This window comes from Anser brachyrhynchus (assembly GCF_964034855.1).
Source record: "Anser brachyrhynchus genome assembly, chromosome: Z".
Taxonomy (NCBI): domain Eukaryota; kingdom Metazoa; phylum Chordata; class Aves; order Anseriformes; family Anatidae; genus Anser; species Anser brachyrhynchus.
Window position 1 is genome coordinate 26083663 of NC_137697.1, and position 22168 is coordinate 26105830.

General features: G+C 37.2%; 1 protein-coding gene across 5 annotated transcripts in view; it reads left to right on the forward strand.

Moving 5' to 3' along the window:
• Nucleotides 1-22168, forward strand: part of KDM4C (lysine demethylase 4C) — a 284447-nt gene that overhangs the window by 256633 nt on the left and 5646 nt on the right. For all 5 annotated transcript variants that reach the window (XM_080574404.1, XM_080574401.1, XM_080574405.1 and 2 more), the window contains 2 exons: nucleotides 2127-2297; nucleotides 18893-19012. In XM_080574404.1, the coding sequence (XP_080430530.1) occupies nucleotides 2127-2297; nucleotides 18893-19012 (291 nt within the window). The remainder of the gene's footprint in view (nucleotides 1-2126; nucleotides 2298-18892; nucleotides 19013-22168) is intronic.

Here is a 22168-nt window from a genome sequence, read left to right on the forward strand (position 1 = left end):
TGGTATTACTGGCCAGTTTATACCTTTGTAGTATACAGTGAATGAAGGGATTCTGTCAAGTGGAAACTGGAGATCCTTTTTCCATTGAATTATGAGAATGCAGTGTTCATTGCTTGACATTGTCTGCTAACTACTGCCAGCCTCTTAATATTTTCAAAAGTCTAAAAACATGACATAGGAAGAAAATATTATTAAAAAATCATGAATTAGCATATTTTTTGAAACATCATGCATCATTTTGATGCCCAAATTGCAGTTCAGATGAACAAACTTAAAATGATGAAATTAGAGTTATCTTTCTTTATCAAACAAATCTTTTTTATATTTAGAAAGAAATTTTAAAGATCTTCCATTAAAAACTTTAGTCAGATGACATTTCTAGATATTTAGATATTCATTAGATGCCTATTTCAGGGTAGCTATTTATTATGATTTTATATACATATAGTTTATGTATATTATTTAACAAGATTTTTGTGCCCTGACATACAGAACATGCAGGAGAAAGTCATTTTCCCTCTTATCTTTTTGAAGTTCACATGCAGAAGGAGAGCTTAACCTTTTTTCCATTGTATCTGGTTGTTTTCTGCTGTATTTCTGCTGCTATCTTAGTTCATCCTTAGCTTAGGTACTGCTAAAAAAAATCATGCTATTTAAACTACAGCTTTCTCAATAATCTGGTGACTACCACAGCTGTTTCTTTAATCCGATAGACTCCATTACATAACAGCTGTCCTTTCTGATCAAAAATGACATTCTTAACATCAATAAATTCTTAGGATTTTCTGACAGGAAATGTTCTCTGGGACATGCAATCAATTGTAGAGTGTGCTTGTCAATATTTTTTCTGGAAAATAAATAAAGAATCCTACCAAGACAACATACTAAAAATAATCTTCTCCTTGAACTAGGGTGCATTTCTGTTTCACCCTTATTTGGTCTAATGATCTATGGCATTTCTTCTCTGCAAATTTTATCATTAAATGACTGTATTGTCTCTTAAAATATTATGTTATGCTTATTCACCTTCTCAGAAGAGTTCCATTTTCAGACTTCAGAAACATTTAAACCTTGTAATAGGGGTATTTCTCCTTGGACTTTTGTAGTATGATCTCAAACTTCTGCTTTCTGTTATCTCATGAGAGTAATTCAGTTAATACTCTCCAGTTCTGTTTGTTTTTGTTGTTGTTTTGTTTTGTTTTTCAAATAAGTGAATAGACTAAAGTCAAAAATTATCTGGTAAAGTCTTATTAGGATAAGAAGCTCTTGATTTTATTTTTCCTGGTGAAGAAGGTTGCTTTTGAAGTGGGAAGTTCATGGGTATACATTAGTTGGGAGTTGATGTGTAACAGCTGTCAGCATCATGTGAGCTTCTGAGCATTTGCTGACTTAGAAAATTATATTCTTTTTTCTTTTTTTTTTCATAGAAACTGTTAAGCAGTTATTGATGTAGAATTTTTGCATAGTTTAACAACCCTGCTACACTTATCATTGACATAACTAGCAGTATGGAATGCAAAGTGAAAAAAAAAATATTGCTACTAATATACTAGATAAGTAAGTGATGAAGAATGAATCAATGCTGTCTGAAGTCTTAAAGCAAATGTTCAGCACAGCCTTAGTTAAGAACTTACTCAGATAGACTGCTGTAGACAGCTCTGACAAGAACCAGGTATGCATTAAATTGTCATCCCAGACAGCAAAATACAAATTATGAAAAACCATATCAAAATACAATACTTGAAAACCCCACCGTTTAAAACAGTACAAGACCATCGTCTAAGTTCACCATGTTCTCTCTTCAAACACTACAAAAAAAATTACATATATTGTTAATTGCTTAAGGGTTCTTGCTCCACTGTCAAATGGTTTGAAGGCATCAAATGCAAAAATACTTTTGAGTGCTGTAATTTCTTATTCTTGAGATGCTGTTTTTTTTCTCATAAAATGCAAAAACTTCCAGTGTAAAACAAATTCATGTGATCATGATTGTGAGGAACAATTTTGTGTTTGAAGATTTTCTACAGAGCAGTGAATTGTTATCAATTCTGCTTTAACATAGATACAATTCTAATGAGTCAGCTGATATTTTAAATTTTTTCTTTCAATTTTTTCATTTTTTCAAGAGAACTAAAGCATGTGAGAAGGCCATTACAGTTGGGCAGACAGTCATAACGAAACACAGAAATACACGATACTATAGTTGCAGAGTCATAGGAGTGACATCTCAGCTTTTCTATGAAGTTATGTTTGATGATGGCTCTTTCAGTCGAGATACTTTTCCTGAAGACATCGTGGTAAGTACTTTCTCAGATAACTGTTCCCCCCCCCCCCCCTTTTTTTTTTTGAGGGGGTGGTGGTGGGTTGGTGTTAGGTGGTTTCACTTTTTATTTCTGTTTCTGAAAATTAGAGAGTTGGAACATCTTGAACTATGACCTTGAAGAGGTAATGTCTTAATATTTGGTTCATGTTTGTTACTTTTGCTGCTGAGATTGATTATTTTCTAATGGGCTTTGAAACAGCGGTTGTTCTAATTAGTCTTTGCCATTTGACCAAATGTATCAGAAGTAATCTTACAAAGCCTTTTAATTAAATAGGAAATATGTATTTAATAAAGGATATGAGAGAGGGAGTTCCATGTATCCTTATCTGTCTCTCAGAGATAACTTGTAAAAATTCCTTATTGAATAGAAAAATCCTAAGGTAATGGGAAGAATAGCTCTCATGAATCTGTTATAACAACTTGTTTACACCTTCTGGTGTTTAGTTTGTGAGATTACATTATTAATGATAAAAATCATTGGGGAGGAGAATGTGTAATTTACTGCGTTTCCAAAAAGCAGTCGAGATTTTGATTTCTCTTACGCACTTACATAAACTACCATATTTTTCAGAACTCTTAAGGACCACACTGTGCACTTAGTTAGTGGATATGAACAGAATTTGCTGACAATTGAGGAAACATTCTGTTTCCCTCCATATTTAGAATGAATAGATTGGATTGTAACCTTTGTTCTGTTCATCAGACACTGCATGATGTTTGTGTCACAACATGACTCTAATCCTTTTAACCTTCATGCTCCTCTGAGGGTTCTTTGTGCTGAGCTTATTTTTTGGTGTACCTCCTGCTAATTATCTCTAGAAGTTAGAGCCTCCAGGGAGCACTGGCATGCAGAAGTGCTGTGTGTTTCAAGACCAGTTTTCACTTGTGTCCTGTGCTGTAGGCAGAAGGGGAGAGTCTGGCATACACATAAGAATATATACTTCATTAATATATGCTCCAGGGACACAACCCCTAGGAGCATCCCCTATTCCTTTTCTGTAAAAATGTCTTTGAGCTGTTCTGTTTTATGAAGCCCTAACGTTTTTCTGGAAGTAGCATTAGCGGACAGATAGCATCAGTGGAAATTATAGTGTTGTTCTTAGAAGCTTCCTAGTCGTTGAAAAGTCTGATGCCTTTTGAAAATACAGCATTTGAAAGGGTACATTTCAGAGCAGTATATGGGGATTGAGCTGTTTACCTCCCACTGGTGTTAATAGAAAACAGTCAGCAAATCCCTGTTACATGTCTTTGAAAATTTATCCTTTAGTTTGAAACAGTCTGAAAGGCTCTATTAATGATCAAAGGCATTTTGATTTAGGATGATCAAGATTTAAGCAAATGTGGCTGTACTGTTATTAGAAACCCTTCTTTTGTGTATGCCTGCATCAAGGATCTGGTATGGCAGGGATGAGAAACCGCTTGCCACACCCTAGTGGGGTAGTCTGATCCAGAGCTAAGACTTAATGTAATCAGGTCTGGATATGCCTCAGTGCTTCTCAGATAGTGGATGAACAACATATAATTGTTTGATAGAAACACCAAACGAATTTCACGTTCCTTAGAGAAATCTTGTTGTGTTTTCATTAGATAATATACCTGCAGCAGTTACTGGAAGGGAAAAAAAAAATGTTTTTTCTTCTGCCTGGACTAAAACTTGCTAATCCATGCAATGTGCGTATCTGGTGTTAGTGCTGCTGGGAGGACTTACTCATCAAATCTGGTGTGAAAGCAATGTTGCTGCCTATTGAAGAATTTATTTTTCTAATCTGTTTTCACTTTTCAACTAGCTCACAAAGATAGCAGCAGCTTTCTGCTTTTCCACTATACGCTGAATCCACTACATAATTTCAGCTCAGCTCACAATAGGCCACAGTTCCAATGTTCAGACACAGTGATTTATTTTTAAGGAGGAAAACAGGGAGCAGGGAAATTTCAGTCTCGAATCTTCTTGAAACTGTTTGCATGTAAGCATTCAATAACTACCTAAACAGGGTATATATTGTTCTCTTCTCATATGTATTTTTCATAGTTTATGTTCACATTTGCTAAATAGATCAGGATTTGTTAGCTGTAGGTGTTAGATATATAGGTGCAGCTATATAGGTTCTTTTTATTTCAAGTTATTGCTTGGGTACTTTACTTGATTTCTACCTTGTCAGAATTTCTCAGAGTAATCACTCCTCAATTACAGTGTTTAAACGCATTAGATAGCTTTTTGATGTGCTAAGCAGTCAGCTTTCCCTCTACCCAGTGGGTGGGAGAGGGTGCAAGGAAGTGTAGGGGTACATTTTTTTCTGAACAGAACAGCAGGACAACTTCCTCTGCAAGTTACAGAAAGACTGCAATGAGGGGGTAGTATGTGATATTTTAAAGGAGGTGAGATGACAGCTTTAGTGGTTACCTTAACCATGCAAACACACAAGTGGGGAGTGCATATGCTGCAGTCCTGAGGCTCTTCTTCCACCAAACAACTAGCATGCCACTTGATACTTCTTGAAGGACTAATGCGCTATAGCTTGTCGCACAGCCCCACACAGTTGTTTTTTTTTTGTTTTTTTTTTTAATACCTGATGGACATGTCTTCAGTAGTACAGCTTGGCTGTTTGCTCGAAATGAATATCCTCAGTCAGATTTATTTAGCTGGGAGTTTTATTTGTTTCTCTGTATATTGTGGCTGCCAATAATGCCTACCAGCAAGTATAATTAAGTGTACATATGTATACATATATATGTAACTTGGAATTAGAGCTAAGGATGCAGTTTTTCCCACATTACGTTACTCACATCTCAGCTAAAGAGGAAGGCCTTGCAGCATACCTGGTTGGGTGAAGAAAGGTCTCAACAATTTGTATTTATGTCAAGGAAGTAAAAAGATGGCAGAGTCAACATGCTTTGCTAAATGTGAGTTTGTGGGGAGGTCTGATTAAAGGAGAGGTGGGCACACCTCTCCTGAAATGATAGATGTTGTTTGAGGCCACTTGCCCCAGTTAGTACCCTAGTTCACCCATAGCCAGTTTACACAAAATTGTTTGCTGTCATGGTTTCACCTTGTGGCTACCAAGCAAAGTAGGTGAACAAAAATGAGGGCATTTACTCATGCTGCCATACCATACCCACATTCTGTTTTAGCTTGTCATCAGGTGTATAAATTTAGGGATTCTCCTTTCAGATGTTGAAGCTGACCTGTGGATTGTCATGCCCACAACCTGAAGTGGACTTCACTGATTAAAAGCAATACATTGAATACCATCCTAAATGCTATTGCAGTTATGGAATGCTGCTGTATACTTCCCTTACAAGCAAGAGCATCGTAAGAGATGAGGAAGTAAGATGACTATTAAAGGGCATTTGGGTTTTTGGCATTAAAGGGCATACTATAAAATTAGTAGAAATTTAGTTTCAGGCAACGTTTAAACTGGAGCTGGAACAAGCAGCAGGAACAAGAAATTTTTGCATGTATCAAACTGATCCGTCCAACACCTTGCTATTTTGTCTGTCACTGTTTTTTAACATACCCACAGTGACACCTGGAATCCTTAACAGTATTATGCTGATACTAATGTAAGTACCTTTTTTCGGGAGTGGACCCAAGAGAGCCTTCAGCATGAAGAGGACAGTGGAGATTAAGCTCTATCCTTCTGTGTCTATCAATACTTCAAATTCACCACTGTCAGACAAGGGAGGAACAGGGCTATTTAGAAATCTGACAGGTAAAGTACGTCATTGAAATTATCAAGAAAGCTACAACTTCTTACAATGTGCACCTAAATTTCACACAGCCCAAAATTATTATCCTCTCCTCTGTAATAAAATGGAGCACATTTTAGTTACTAGTATTTGAAGAAAAACCTGCCAGCAATGTGATTTTAGAAGCTATTTAAAAAATAAACCTTTTCTCAATCAGAGACTTTCTTTGCAGTCCTCTAGCTCAGTCCCTGCCAACAAATGCTCACTTTACACCCTTGCAAAGTTATGAAATGAAAGCTTTAACAATTCATGACCCACACTCCAATGTATACATATACTGTGTGCATAGGCTTGCCAATGATCTTTTCTTTCTTGCTGATTATGAGCTCCCTGAGATTCTGAATGATCCTTGCTAGCCTAGATATCTGCCAGGGGTTTGAAGCTGCATAGGCATTTATAATCTGGAAGTTGACCAAGACAAGGTGAACTAATTGCATTGTATATGTGTAAGGGTAAGGCTGAATACGGATTGTCCCAAGGATATTATTGTAAGACTGTTGAGAGACAGAACAAATTTACTTCATCACCCTTTGACATATAGAACCAATGGGATTTATCTGGGCAGTTCTTCAGAAATTATTTCCTCCACAGACGGACTGAAGGGAACATCAATTTAAAACTGCAATGTACCTTTATGTAGGTGGGACTTTTTACAACTGCAGCGAAGAAAAGGTAGTGCTTTGGGGGCCCTTGGGTGTCAGTGCTTGGGATGTAGCTTCAAGAACAAAATCTTACTTCTTTACAAGAATTTCTCCCTAGTGACTTTATATGTCTGTGACTAGTGGCTTTCACTGGTGCAGTAAGTGCTGGAATGGTTCAGAAGAGTGCTTTTTCGTTCATTTCTAAAGTTGTTGGAAAATGAGGCTTTTGAAAGGAAAGAACAATGATCAGATGTCCAGAGACAGAGCTCAAAGTTATGTCTATAGGAGTGTGGACTGATTGATTGGACACTTAATCAGCTTCTTAATTTCCGTATGTGTTAATACATGTTTGGCTACTGCTTTTGAAAAAAACATACCGCTTGAACAGTGGACTTTTGGAAACAGTAGGCTAGCATATAAGTCTCAACAATACTTCAATATCCACCTAGATATAAAAATAGAGGACTTGTTTCTGGCCCTGGTCATCCTGTAAGAATGCGGTTCTTTGACAGTATGTCCTACAAATCAGAATTGTGTAATTCCCCTATCAGCCTTGTCTGGCATTATAAATGACTAAACTCGTGACTGGTTTCAAGCAGTTTCTTTTCTGTATGCCTTCCTCTCTTTACCTCTTCTGACAACTGTTTTCTGCTTGTCCACCTGTTCAAATCAAAACCTTAGATAGTAGTGCACACCTGCTTCCTTTTGTCTGTGAAGGATCCATTAGACTTCGGCAGAGAATAACAGATTATTGTTCATTTTATTATACTGACATGTAAATCTGTAGAGAATGGCTAAGGAAATGAGAATGTTTGAATTCATGCTCTCAATGGGGCAACCCACAGATACTTTGGGTGCACTTCAGTACCACCAGCACCAGCAATTTCTGAGAACGTAAAATAGAAAACAAAGCAATGGGAAGGGAACAAGAGGATAGATTGTATTTGGTATGAACTTAGTCAAAAGGTTCTCAGAACTGGTTGCATGAGGTGGGAAAAGAGGTCTAATGAATTAAAACAGGTTTAGCAACCTTTTTTTTTTAAACTTCTGAACTGAGACAATGTTGAGTCTCTGAGCTAAATAATGCAGTACTCATACTGGGCTTGTACATTTTTTTTTCAGCATTATAAGCTCACCTGCTATGTAGTGGAGGTTACTACTCAGCAATTTGTCCAGTGTGAACATTAAAAGACACTTCTGAAAAATTCTGGAAAGCAAGTTTGAAAGCTGTGTGAATTGTCTCTGAGGAGGAAATTTGGGTTTCTTTTCCTTGTTAAATAGATTTGTAAAAATATATTCAGGATTTTGCATTCTTGTTTTGTTTAAAATATTTAAAAATACCTGAAAAAGTTAGATATGTATATATGTTTTGAAGAACTGATTTCAATTTCACGTGAGCTGAGAAATTTAGTTTAGCATTGTTTTCTGAAATTGTGGACTTCACTCAATTTGCAAGTGCTGAAACACAGAATGCTGTGCTTTACACATACAAATCACTTTTTGTGTCTTCTGAATACTGACACAAATGAATTTCTGTTTTCAAAACTGTGGTCTTATTAAGTTGAAATCAAACTTTTTTAAAAGTAAAAGTGAAGCATATTCGGGGTGGAGGCTTTCATTCCATCTTGTAACACTTGAAGCTGCAAAGCATTAAAATATGCAATAGCCTTACTGTAATCTAAAATTTGTTGTAAAGTACTATAAGTGTATTGATTTAACTGAGTTACTTTCACTTTACTCCATTGTGGAGAACAGAAATGATTTTTCTGTGGTTTTTGCTTTTTCTTAGTTTCCTGTTATACTAGAAAGAGTAGAAACTTAGTAGATAAGCATAAAAATGAATATAGGATAGATTAAGAGCAAATTAAACCCTCAAATGTAAGTATTATCTTTACACAATTTCCTGTGTATAATGTCCTTTCCTTTTTATAATGGAATACTTTATGGAACCTTGTCAATACAGATTTTACATGAGTTGAAGGTAGTGTTCTCACAGCTCAGCCTGAGACACAAAATGGAAGATAATCCATTACTTTGCAGTTTAAGATAAAATGGCTGATTTTGCAGTGAAGCAGCTGAGTGACAGAAATGTATTGAAATGCTTGTGTTTGCTAAGTGAGTGAACGTTCATGTTCAGCACTGTGATGAACACCCCCATGATGAGCACGTGCAGCACAGTGAAAACTCTGGAGTCAGATAGGAACCACAGATGAAGTGGGAATGCTGGGAGTGGGGGAACAGCATTATTTTCCCTCCCAACTTTTTTCGGTGGTAACCAAGAATTATAGGGTTTTCATGCCTGGTAATTTACCCTATTTGCTATATATTTCAGTAGTAGATTATTTCCCAACTTGCTGTGTGTGTTATACTGGGATGGGTAGAAAAGCTGGAGCAGAATATGAAGTGTTCATTGTAGTCTTCTGACTGCAGTAGATCTGCTAGGAACTTTAAATCTTCAGATCTTCATACACTGCATCTGGCTGTGGGCTCCCTAGGAAGAGAGAGACATGGATATATTGGAGAGTCCAACAAAAGACCACAAATATGATTGAGGGACTGGAGACTCTCAACTATAAGGGAAGGTTACAAGAGCTGTGACTATTGAGTTTGGAGAAAAGGCTCGGGGGGGGGTCTTGTTCAGGGTGCAAAGCGGGCCAGGCTCTTTTTGGTGGTTCCCAGTGCTTGGACAAGAGGCGGTGGACACAAACTTAAACAGAAGAGATGCCTCCTGAACATCAGGAAGCATTTTTTTTTAATTTTATTTTTTTTTACTTCAGGGTTGATTGTGCACTGGCACAGGCTGCCCAGAGGGGTAGTGGAGTCTTCCTCCTTGGAGATCTTCAAAAACTGCCTGGATATACATGGTCCTGGGCAACCTGCTCTGAGTGTCCCTGCTTGAGCAGGGGGGTTGGACCAGATGACCTCCAAAGGTCCCTTCCAGCCTCAACCATTCTGTGATAATGTGATATATGTGGCCATGAAAGGAGGTGGGTGTGGTAGGATTCAGAGTCTCATTTAACTGGGGCAAGAGTGTACTGAGGAGGCATCATACTTCAATCAAGCACAGTGAATAAGATGCTTTGTTGTCCTTGCCCACTTTATCTTCCCACCACTTACAGTAAGTTTTGTCTCATAAGAACATTTTGTACCCCAAATTAAGGCTTCCTTAGTATCCTCCAAACCTTATTGTGATGCTCAGAACCAGCCTGGACATCCTAAGTAGTGTTCTGCAAAGTAAGTTAGAATTGTGGTCTTTTGGGCAATTCTGCATCTCTCAGTTAGCATTATGCATGTATTTGTGTTATTAATACATTGCTGAAAGACCATATAATGGTTGAAATAGTAATTTTCTAAGCTAAATAGAAAATAAATTTTTTTGATGTATTCAGGAATGCATGATTCAATTTGACTTCTATTTTCCCTTTTCCCCAGTGAAAAAATAGATTCACTTTGTAAGAGAAGAACCAGTACATCTTAAGGATAAAATATTATACAGAAGTTCAAAATATTTTTATACTATGCAGTCTGTGATCCAATGTTAAATTTGTTGAATTACAGTAACTATTCTGTTAATCTGGTGATTTCATTGAATTTATACCAATTCAAAAACACAATTGCACTCCTGGGAATCAGGCCTGCTCTTTCAAATGCTAATGCACTGTGTAAATTGCTGTTCCTGTTTAGATAAAATTCTGACTGTGGCAAATTAGCTACCACTCTCTTTTTCATTCAAATTCTCTTGGAACATATGAAACCTAATTTTGTGTTTCTAAAAATTTGCGTAAGTCATGTATACTAACAGTTTCCCAAAGAAAAACACAGTTTAACAGTCTCTTGACATCAGCAGCTGATTTCAGAGAGTTTCTACAATTTTTTACTTCACTTCCACTTTAATAGTGTTGGTAGATAGACTCACTGTTTTCAGCTGCGGTATGTTATTTGTCTGTATGACAAGCTTTTCTAAATCAGAGGTGTTAGTTGTAATCACATTGGTCATGCTGCTTGTGAAACAATTACTGTTAAGCATGACTATGAGAGCTTAATCGCAATCACTAAATTTGAAAGTTAGTGTTAGCTGAAGTAACATAAGCAGAGGAGACAACTTGCATTAAGCACTTTTGCAGAATGGCCCTGGGGACATTTCAGCTCCATTGTCAGGACTGTTCAGAGGGCATAGGGGAGGCACCTTTCCTGCTCTGCAGAAAACCCTGTTCCCTGTTGGGTTTGCACAGCAAGAGCAAACTCTTCATGACAGCTTTTTCACCACATGTTCAGTTCTTCTTCACTCCTGTTCAAACAATATTCATCTGGGTTCTGTTAGAGCAGAGAGCACAGCCTCATTGTAGCTATCGTAGTAGCAATGAATTATGTTAGTAAATTAAGTTCAGTTTCTCATTTGAAAGGGCAAAAATTTAGAAATCACACACACAATCACATATGACTGCTGCAGTTCAGCTACAGTCAATAAAAGGATGATTTCTGTGCAGTAGCGCAATATGTAGGCCAAGGTTGTTCATACTTGTTTCATGTTGTAATCCTGTAATCTAAAAGTCCATTTGAAATATTATCAGTCAAAATCAAATGTAGTAAGTTTGCTTTATCTGTGTTGTCAGAAGTAACTGCTTCCATTGAGGTTTCTAAATTTTTTTTTGTTTTGCTATGAAATGAATTTCAGTTCCTTCAGAAAAAGAAGACAGAGGTGTTGGTTATCGTGTTTTGGAAAATGTGGATATATTTTAAGGTATTTTTCAGAAACCATGGGATTTTTCATGTAAAAGCTCAAATGAGTTATGAGTATCTTGGCTTGCTCCATGCAAATTGTGGTTAGATAGGCTGATATTAAGGCCTGGGCCATTCTTATGGATTTAAGTGTGCAGGAGGTGATAGGAGATGGACAGTTTCTATTTCACAGTTTGATTTTAACCACATGTATGAATTTACAAATACAACATAAGTGATAGTATGAAAAATAAAATGGAGATAGAATAGGAAGACCAGGCATATTGCAATTACAGTCTGATTTAGCTATAATTCATCTCTTTTTATATCTGGTTTCTCTTTGATATTCAAAACCTCAGGGCTAGATTATCTGCTTTCAGTTTGCCAGGAGGAGGATTAGAATATTGTACTATGGCCTCTGTGAGTAAGGTACAGAACAATACGTAAAAGGATATGTATCACCAGGCACAGTAGGAGCTGAAGCCAGGCTGCTGCTTACCTCTGCCTTTGGCCATTCCTTTTCCCCAAGTTGCATGACAACAGCATAGTGAGATTCAAGAGCACTCTGATAGAGAAGGCAGCAGCACAATGAAATGGACTTTTATGCAGCCTTCCTGCAAGAGCGCAGTTGATTGATTGGAGGATGTGTTCCTAGAGGCTTTTGATGTCTTCTGGTATAGAAATAATGAGTAACTAATAATGAGTAACTTCAAAGGACAAGAATGTATTTAGCTAAACTAATTGATACAAATATTTTGCATTGTCAAGCTTTGAGCTAATATTTAAGCTGTCTTTAAACAGATACCATCCTAATAAATAATGCCAGCCAGATTCTGTCTATATTTTAAAAATTTCTATACTATTTCCTTACCAGTAATCAAAATTATTTACACAATTTCTGTATATTTCATCCTTTTGCTGCATTACGGAGTCATACAGCAAAAGCAGTATTAGAAGTACGTGCTAGCTCACAAAACCTGTTGCAAGAACCACATGGACCCACTGTAGCCCTGTGCTGTTTATGTCTGTTATACTGCCAATATTATTTGACTAGAATTTGAATAAACAGGCATTTTGTGCTTTATTTTGGAAACAATGCAAATCAGCAAGCAAAACCCAGGAATGTCAAGGAGTTGGAAAAATTTTTGCTAAGTGACATTGAAAAAAATGCTATAAATAGAATACAATTTGAACAAATATTCTATTTAGAATACAGTCTAAAGCATAGGGATTTGAAAAATAACAGAGCTCAGCACTGTGCCTGCCAGTTAAACAGATAAGCAATTCTATTAGTGTTGAGAAAAATAAAATCGGAGTTGCTCGGGTTCATGTGATAGGGGTGGCTTGGATCATACTCTTCTAAATAAAGAAGTGTCCACCTGATTATGTTTGCTCTCTTGGTTAATACTTGATTACAGTTTGATGCTCCACATTGTGGATTTTGTAGAAAAAAAAAAATCCTGGAAAATGTCTAGAAGAAATTTATGTGTATGGTAGACTTTAAAATGTTTCAGTAAGTTCCAGAAGAATGAAATGGTTCTGAACAGGAAGGGGCCACTCTGCATGTAAAAGTAGATATCTAACAAAATACAATAAATTATGCGAGTTCATGAATATAAACCTAAGGTTTGTCAAACAGTGCAGCTATAAGGAAACAATTTAAGCTTACTCAGATAGGATGGTGGTGAGTATGAGTAAACTGTGAACTTCTTGCAGACAATATTCCCACTTTCTACTGTATAACGTAGATTGATTTTTCTTCAATATCTTTCCAAACTTTTGGTCTTATGTTTGTATATACTGAAAATGTTAATCTTCATTTTATAGTTATGTATATCTGAATGTCTTAGGGCTATGTTCAGGGAAAACTGGTCTCCAGTCATACTCATTAGATGTAGAAGAAGGTCTTCAGGTTGTCACATACTGATTGGAAATGTGCCTTACAATGCAATGTTTCGTTCTCCTCTTCCCTACTAAGCTCATTGTAGGAGCACAGCTGCAAGAACTGAGTTTAGTAATCTCCCTCAGAAAATGTTCTGATCCTATCAAGATGGAAATTTATTTCCTTTGTCCTGACAGAAATTTCACAGAATGCTCATGTGAAAGTATGAGTAGGAGGCAACATACAGCTCTTAAAACAAGACATACTAATAGAGGTAATCATAGAATCATAGAATATCTGGAGTTGGAAGGACCCACAAGGATCATCGAGTCCAACTCCTGGCACCACACAGGTCTACCCAACAATTCAGACCATATGACTAAGAGCACAGTCCAAACACTTCTTAAACTCCGACAAGCTTGGTTCAGTGACTACGTCCCTGGGGAGCCTGTTCTAGTGAGCGACAACCCTCTCAGTGAAGAACCTTTTCCTGGTATTTAGCCTGAGCCTCCCCTGTCAGGACACCATTCCCACAGGTCCTATTGCTGGTCACTAGAGAGACTAGATCAGTGCCTGCCCCTCCGCTCCCCTTCGTGAGGAAGCTGTAGACCGCAAAGAGGTCTCCCTTCAGCCTTCTCTTCTCCAGGCTGAACAGGCCAAGTGACCTCAGCCGCTTCTCATATGTCTTCCCCTCTAGGCCCTTGACCATCTTAGTAGCCCTTAGTAGTTATCAGTTGGAGGATCAAATCAGAGACCTTTATCATTGTATCTTCTCTTGAATCAGGGCAGGATCACACTGCCAAAAAATTAACAAGAGCTATGTGATTTCATGAAGTTGCCCAAGTGCCCCCTGATTTGAACAAATATTTGTGTTTGGCAATTTATCATTTTCACTGTGATTGTTTTCTAGCAACAATTTAAAAAATTAGACTACTGATGGGTTTATACCTCCTCTAAATGATGCCATATGGCATTTTCCTCTTTTCAAACAAATTCTTGAGATACAGTGACCAATGCTATTGCTTTGAGTTTAAATACAATATTTACCTTTTTGGCCATGATCTTACTGCTTTAAGTTAAGGGAGTTAACTGACTCCTTTCTTCACCAATCACATGCCACATTCACCAGAGACGGAATCAGGTTTGGAAGGATATGATTCACAGAATCATAGAATCACACAGGATGGCTGAGGTTGGAGGGGACCTCTGAAGATCATCTAGTCCAACCCCCCTGCCAAGCAGGATTACCTACAGCATATTGTGCAGGATGGCATCCAGGAGGGTTTTGAGTATTTCCAGAAGGAGACTCCACAATTTCTCTGGGCAACCTGTTCCAGTGCTCTGTCACCCTCACAATAAAGAAGTGCCCTCTCATATTCAGCCAGAACCTCCTGTGCTTCAGTTTGTGCCCATTGCCTCTTGTTCTCTTGCTGGGCACAACTGAAAAGAGACTGGCTCCATCCTCTTGACACCCTCCTTTCAGATTATATGCATTGATGAGGTCTCCCCTCAGTCTTCTCCAGGCTAAACAGGCCCAGTTCTCTCAGCCTGTCCTTGTACAGCAGGTGTTCCAGTCCCCTGATCATCTTTGTAGCCCTCCTCTGGACTTGCTCCAGTAGCTCCATGTTCCTCTTGCACTGGGGAGCCCAGAACTGGACACAATACTCCAGGTGTGGCCTCACCAGGGCTGAGTGGAAGGGGAGGATCACCTCCCTTGACCTGCTGGCAACACTTTTCTGAATGCGCTTCCAGTTAAGCTCCTGAAACATCAAACTTGTTATAAGCTGTCTGTTGCAGAATGTTGTACAAGGTATTGAAAAACTTTTCTTGATGCTAGATTCAGAAGGAATTCAGAATATTCAGAAATATTTTTGAGAGCTTCTTTTCTTCTTTCTGAAAAGAAAAAATATAAAAATGTTATTAAAGGATGTGTTGTGGTCTTTAGGTCTTTTCAACTTCTGCCATTCTCACTGTGGGAAAAAAAAATCAAACTAAAACTTTTTTCCCTATTAAATACTAAAATATTTTACCTCAGCTATGCCAATATTTTCCTTTCTAAGATCTTTTTTCTGTCTAGCCTTCTGTCAGACCAGAGACTCTGTAAATTAACTTTGGCTGATATCTGGAGTCAGAGAGTAATTTCATCATTTCCTACTACAATCTTTACATGAAAGAGTATAGCATCCTTTCTACTATCAATTTAACTTGCAAGCTTCTTTAAGCCAGTGCCTGAAGATACGAGCCACACCTGTAGCAGATGACTTGCTCAGGAGCACTAAAATTTAGCCTACTGTCTTCAAGGATCACACCACAGATTTTTATGTTTCCTCTGAATTCACTAAATATGCTTGTTTTCAATATGGCTGCTTTGAATTAACCTAGAGGAAATCAAAGGCTCTTAGATTTGTATTATTTCCTAAATAAGTGATGAATTTGAAATAGCTGAATTCATATCATAATTGCCAAGAAGAATATTGTCAATAAAATTGTAGGTATCCAAGGAGCATCTTCATCTGACAGCTTTGGAGAAGTCTCAGTAGTTCTTAAGTTCATTTTAGATCATAATGTCTATATTTTTTAGCCTTGATTTAGGAAAGCATTAGAATGTATTTTTTCAACTCTTTTTAAAAAGTAAGGTATGTTCTCCGGGTTTCAGTGGCTGCATCAGATTATGGATATCTTGCAACATTTCTCAGTTCCTGGATTCAAACACATATTCCAGGTGAAGACTCTCTCCCCCCTTCCCCCATTTTTTTTTTTTTTTCTGAAGTAGGTCCTGTAATTGTTCCTATTCTTCTCTACATTCTCTACTATTGGTGTCAGACATTACCACCCTGGCACTACAGCTGGATTTGGTACTTGCAGATACTCTGTCCAGCTTTAATGAAACAAAGTATTGTTCAATCACAGTGCTAAAACCGAAGGGATATCAGAAGAAACAAGAATGTAGGAAAAATATCTACTGTATCTATAGTGCTGTGCACAAGGATTTCTCGGAGATGAACTTTTTGTCTTAGGAGGCAAAAAACAGTATTTCAATATATTTCCCCAACCTTTATTACTAATGGATTGCTTCCTGTTCTAGTTCAATGCCTATAATGAACTCCAAAATGAATGTTTCTAAATCCAGAAAATTCAGTCTGTTAAAGAAAAAAAATGTTTTAAAAATATTCTCTGCATGTTTTTGCTCATAATGAAATTCTTTTAATGTCTGTAAACTTAGCATGGGTGAGACCATGTCTGAAGCGCTGTGTCCAGTTCTGGGCTCTCCTGTAGCCACACTATGCTTTTTACAACTGGTGTATGGGAATGTTGAGGGATTACCATATCCTTATGTCCATCTTTTCATTACTCAACCAAGAAGAGTGAGCTTGCATTTTGGTAGTTTTGGCAGCCTAACAAATGGGTCTAATCATGCCCGAGAAGAAAACGGTAAGAATTATTTTTACAGTAAAAAGATAAAATCTATAAGAGGTTCGTGTAATACGGAAAAAGGTAGGAACTTTTGGCAGTAATCAGCACAACTGGTTTAGTATGGATTTCCTAAACGTTGTTCCATAGAGTAAGGTACTGTGTTAATACATGAAGAATGAGTATTTGTCCTAATTCCAGCTCCCTTTAGTTATTTGCATGAGAACTCTGATTTTCTCTATGAGTAATTTCACTAGTTATCCTACAGAAGCTATGAGACTTCTTCCTGTGCAAGATGGACAGGGAGTGATTTATGGTGAGCTTTTGTTCTTCGAAAATTAATATTTGGCTTGACATTGTTGATAGATTGTTTGGTTTTGGAAATTTTCTGTGTTCCATTATGTACTTTAAGAGTTTGGTTCATGATGCTTTGCCAAGACTTTTTCTCACCCTTCTGGGCTTTAGCAATAGATAAGGAAGAAGTATAATAATGTCAATGAGCATTTTCATAGTCATCACTAAGGAGAAAAACTACCATCTCTTCCTCCCTGCCTGTCCCCTGTAAATACTGGGAAGGGTAGCACAGCAAAGTCACCTGCTACGCCAGAAACAGGTGGACCCATTGGATATATGGTGAAGTTGAGAGGATACATCTCTCTGGGTCTGTCACAGCAGCATTTGCCAAGCAAACACACATGGTGTATTTAAGAGCTGTACACTTGGCATAACTCCCGAGAGATGACAGAGACAGCATTGTCATCTGTTTTGCAGGAAAGTGTGCTTCTATGAAAGCCAAACTTTTCTCTGCTTTTCTCATGGGCTGAATCCATTTCATGGATAAGATACATATGATTAAAAATAACTTATAAGGCCTGAATTAGGCTAATATAATGTTATGATAAGATAGTGTTCCAGTAAGGATCACTGTGGTGCATTTTTGCTCCCACATTTTGAGTTCTTTGTCATGATTGTTGGGCTTAGTTGGAAGTGCCTGCGGAACTCAAAAATATGTAAGAGAAATAATATTGTTGGAAATTATTCTATTCTGAGACTTTAAAAACGTAATAGTAACATAGCAACCTGAGATAATACCAGATCCTGCAGAACTTTGTCTCTGTGTCCTTTTACCTGAGCCCTTGGCTTTGTCTTTTGTCTTCCCATTTTATATCTCTTAGCAGTGTGCTCTAATTTCATGGACTGAGCAGGTCCTCTCACACCTAGGGGAATACCAATAAAGTAGTGCTAATTTATATCACAAGTCTTCTGATGTAGTCGCTACAAAGTATAGATGCCTTTTTGTGGTTGAATTTTTGGAAGAGATGATTTCAAAAGAAATTGGTGAGGACTTGGCATGGCCCTTTCCTGGTCCTTTATGTATTTTCTGATGTGGACAGTTGTAGTAATGGGTGTGTAGTCAATGTGCTCGGCAAATCAGACATTTGGGTGATCAGTCATTTTTGCCCTATGGGGCAAGAGAAATCATAACAAGGGTATGTCACAAGCAGAATGAACTGTGCTGCTCTGACATGCTCAACAAATCAGGCACAAAATTTGGCCAAATCATAGGAAAAAAAACCTGCCTCATGATTTATGGAAAAAAACCCCACACAGTACAAACAAACCAAAGAAACCCTCCACCTGTTCTCCATTGTGAGTATTTAGATTGGACTCTTTCAGTGTTTCTCCATCAGCTAAGCAAAGAACACATTGACATTCTCACCATTTATAGTTTGATCCATCACATTATGTTTCAGTCAGCAGTTAGCATCTAGCAAAAATGTGCTGTAATTAACAAAACATGAGTTATTTGAATATGTAAAAGAAATCATTGCATATATTCGATTGCACTTTAGTGATCTTTATTTTCAGTGTGTGACAGAAATTAATCTGGGGAAATATATCACAGTTGTTGATAGCTATCTGATTTATGCATATGTTGCCTTGCCAATGCAGAATCAAGCTGTTAAGAGAGTGCTACTTTGGTCAGTATTTCATTTTCATAAAGGCTAACAGTATCTTCTGTTAGCCCATTAGCAGGATTATAAAACTTGAAACACACATGGTAATAAATCTCCTCCAGTTATCAAGTTGTAAGAAGCAGCTTACTGGTAATTTCAAAGCGTACTGGCTCACTCACTGACAAGAGAATCCATCCTTCTTTATAAATAGAGCAGAGACTGCCTAAAGCTGGGCCCACCTGCAGAGGGAGAGGTTGTCCAAGTGAAATGGCCTGATGGAAAACTGTATGGTGCAAAGTACCTGGGAACAAACACAGCTCACATGTATCAGGTGAGTGTCTATATTTATTAGCATATACCTATTTTTGAGATGTGTTTATTGCAAATTGCTCATCTGGCTCTAGTATTGGAGTGGCAGGCCACACACACCTGCAGAAAGCAGGAATGTGGACTACACTGTAACTGCTAACGCATTTAAATCAGTAAATAAAGCTTTCTAAAGCATTAGCCAGTACTGTGCATTCCTAGGGAGGTGAGGTTTCACCTGTTCTTCTAAAATCAAGAAATTTGTTTATCTAATGCAACTCAGTGGTAATCAGTAGTCTACATTTTATAAGGTTAGCAGGTAGAACATTAAGATTGAAAAATAGCATTTGTTATTGTTCCAGATTATTTACTTATTTATCTCCAGGTTGGTTATTTATTTATTTGATGTCAGGTAATTACATAATTAATGAGATAAAATCAAGTATTGGTATGTGACTACAATGACCCATAGGCATTTAATAAAACAATGGAAAGAAAGACAGTAAAAAGAAGAGTATAAATAGCCCCACTTTCATTTGTGTTAGGCACTTTTGAATTGATTAACACATAATCAGTCTAAGGAGTGCTTTATCTTTAGCAAAGGCAAAATGGCAAAATAAATCTGAACACTGTAGCCTTAAAAGCTTTTTAAGGCTAAAAAGCTGACTTCTGATTTCAGAGACACAGTAATTGTTTGTTTTTTTTTTTTTCTTTTTATGTGCTTGCCTTTGAGAAAAATCAGTCAGCAGCTTTGAGTTCCCAAGTGAATGGTAGAAACTGCAATAAAACAATCACAATAATAATAGCACTTCTGGAAGAATGAGAATCTAGGTACATTTCATTTATATATATATATATATATATAAAATCATTTTCACTTATGTAACTCTTTTCGTCTGAGGGCCTCACATTACTTTACAAAAATGGCAAATTTGCTATTGTATCTGTAGATAAATTAAGGCACAGAGAGGCTAAATGACATGCTGCATTGACCTTCTCAGCTTGCCAATGACTTGCAATCAAACTCAAGTCCTCAAATACCTGATCCCTCGAGCTAGTCTCTAAATCTTACCTCTTCTCTTATGTTTAGAGGATGTCTTATTTTGTGAAGGTGAAAAGTTCTTTATAAAATATAAAGATAGTTCTATGGTAACATTAATCTTCAAAACATTTAATCTTCTAAACAGCTCGTCTTCTAAGGAATACTGTGAGATTAGATTAATGTAGTTGTTATCTTTAATATTTGAAGAAAACTGAAATAGGAATAACGAACATTTTGCCTTATTTGAGTTCTCTTTGGCAACGTGTTGAAATCAGTTTAATTTAAGGAAAATGGATTAGCGTAAGGAGGTTTGGTAAGGTTTGCAGTTCCTCAGCTTAATAATGATGAGAGACTATTGCAGTCTGGCTTTAACAAACCAATTTTATTTGTTTTAATAAACTGTGGAGATAGCAAAGATTAGGGGGAGTCCAGATTACACTACATAGGATTTTGGCGATTTAACGAGTATTTCAGTCTGTAGGACAGGACAGCCACAACATGACCACAGATTACAGAAAGTCTGTGACATGGAGGGTGCAAGGCTACCTTCAAGACACATCAGTAGTGTGTCCTATGGTCTTTCTACGCTGCCTGTCTGATAGGCTCCAGGACACTGTTCTGCAGGTTATGAAATCTCTGTTGGACCCTTGAGATTCTCTTGCAAACGATCTTGCAGTCGTTTGCATTCCCTTAGAGGACACATACCATAAAAGGAGAGACTGAAAAGGGGTCTCTGAAACAGGTTTCAATGTGTGATACAAATATGTATTCTACTTGGATAAATCTTTGAATTGTCCTCATGTTCATGAGGCACAGAGTGTGACAAGTGACAATACCCGTGCATGCAAGATTTATGACAAAATGCACCAGAATTCATGTCATCTAGTTTAACATTTGCTACCTGGTTATCCTACACAATCCCCAAGCAGAGCTGTACATACCAAATGTTCATGTACGTACCAAGGTGTTCATTTCAAGTCAAATTGGTAATGAGATCTACCTGTATGATGTCATTTTTAATATTGGCATGATAGTTATCAGAATTTATTTTTGATTTTCATTTGAGATGGTTAAGTTATTCATTCACACTATTAATTGTTTTCTATCAATTTCGGCTAACCCTTTAGTTTTTGATGTCTTGTTAAAAGAAAATCTTACGGAGACAATAACATGGTGCACAGACACAGTACAGCAGCAGAAATGCAAATAAAGTAACTTGCTGTATATAATAGATGATTTGAAATGTAGTACTTACCATCAGGATTAAATTGGAGCTCTTAGAGATGGTGGCTTTATATTTTGTATGAATCATGATTCTACTGAAAGTCTTAGTGGAGGGCTTGTGTTTGCCTTTAACGGTATGGCAGATTTATTTCCATTGTAGTATGCTGAAATACAGCTGAAAAAATTCCAGTTGCTCATCATTGCAAAAGTTCAATATATTTCACACTGCGAAAATGCCAAATTCTGTGATATGAAGCAGTTTCCTCCCACTTCACACTACTAATAAAAACAAAGGGATTGCCCATTCAGGAAGGCATTTTCTGATCACGTGGAGATAGCAGAATTTATTTCCTGCCCAGTTCTTTCACTAGCAATGCAAAAAACATATTACTAATGGTATTACGCAAAAGCATACTACCAAATGTATTATGCAGTAGGAAGCAGGAATAGCAGATAGTCTGCTACTGCATCATTCTGAAAAGTACCTAAATTGCCATGATTTGATTAAACAAGTTTCAGCCAAAAGGATCTTCAAGATCCTGTAATGTACTGGTGGCAGACTTGGCTTGTGGGGTTAGTAACAGGAACAAAGGAACAAACATGACTTTTGTGTTTTCTTTACATGGCTGTGCTCTGTGGAGTGCTCTGTGGATTTTAAATGAATTCCAGATTTGTCCCCATAAAGTGCTGTAAAAGATCTTACTTTTAAATAAGTTAATAGGTCACAGATCTCTACCTCTGACTTCTGACAATGGGTATACTATATTGGATTTTTCAGCTGTTCAAAATTAATCTGACACATGCAATCATGGCATTGAACCTACAAAAGCCACCTAATCTACAAGTTCAAATACATGACTTTTCAGATTTATCTATGATAATACTTGGATAAGTTAATGTTTTTGTATGTATGCA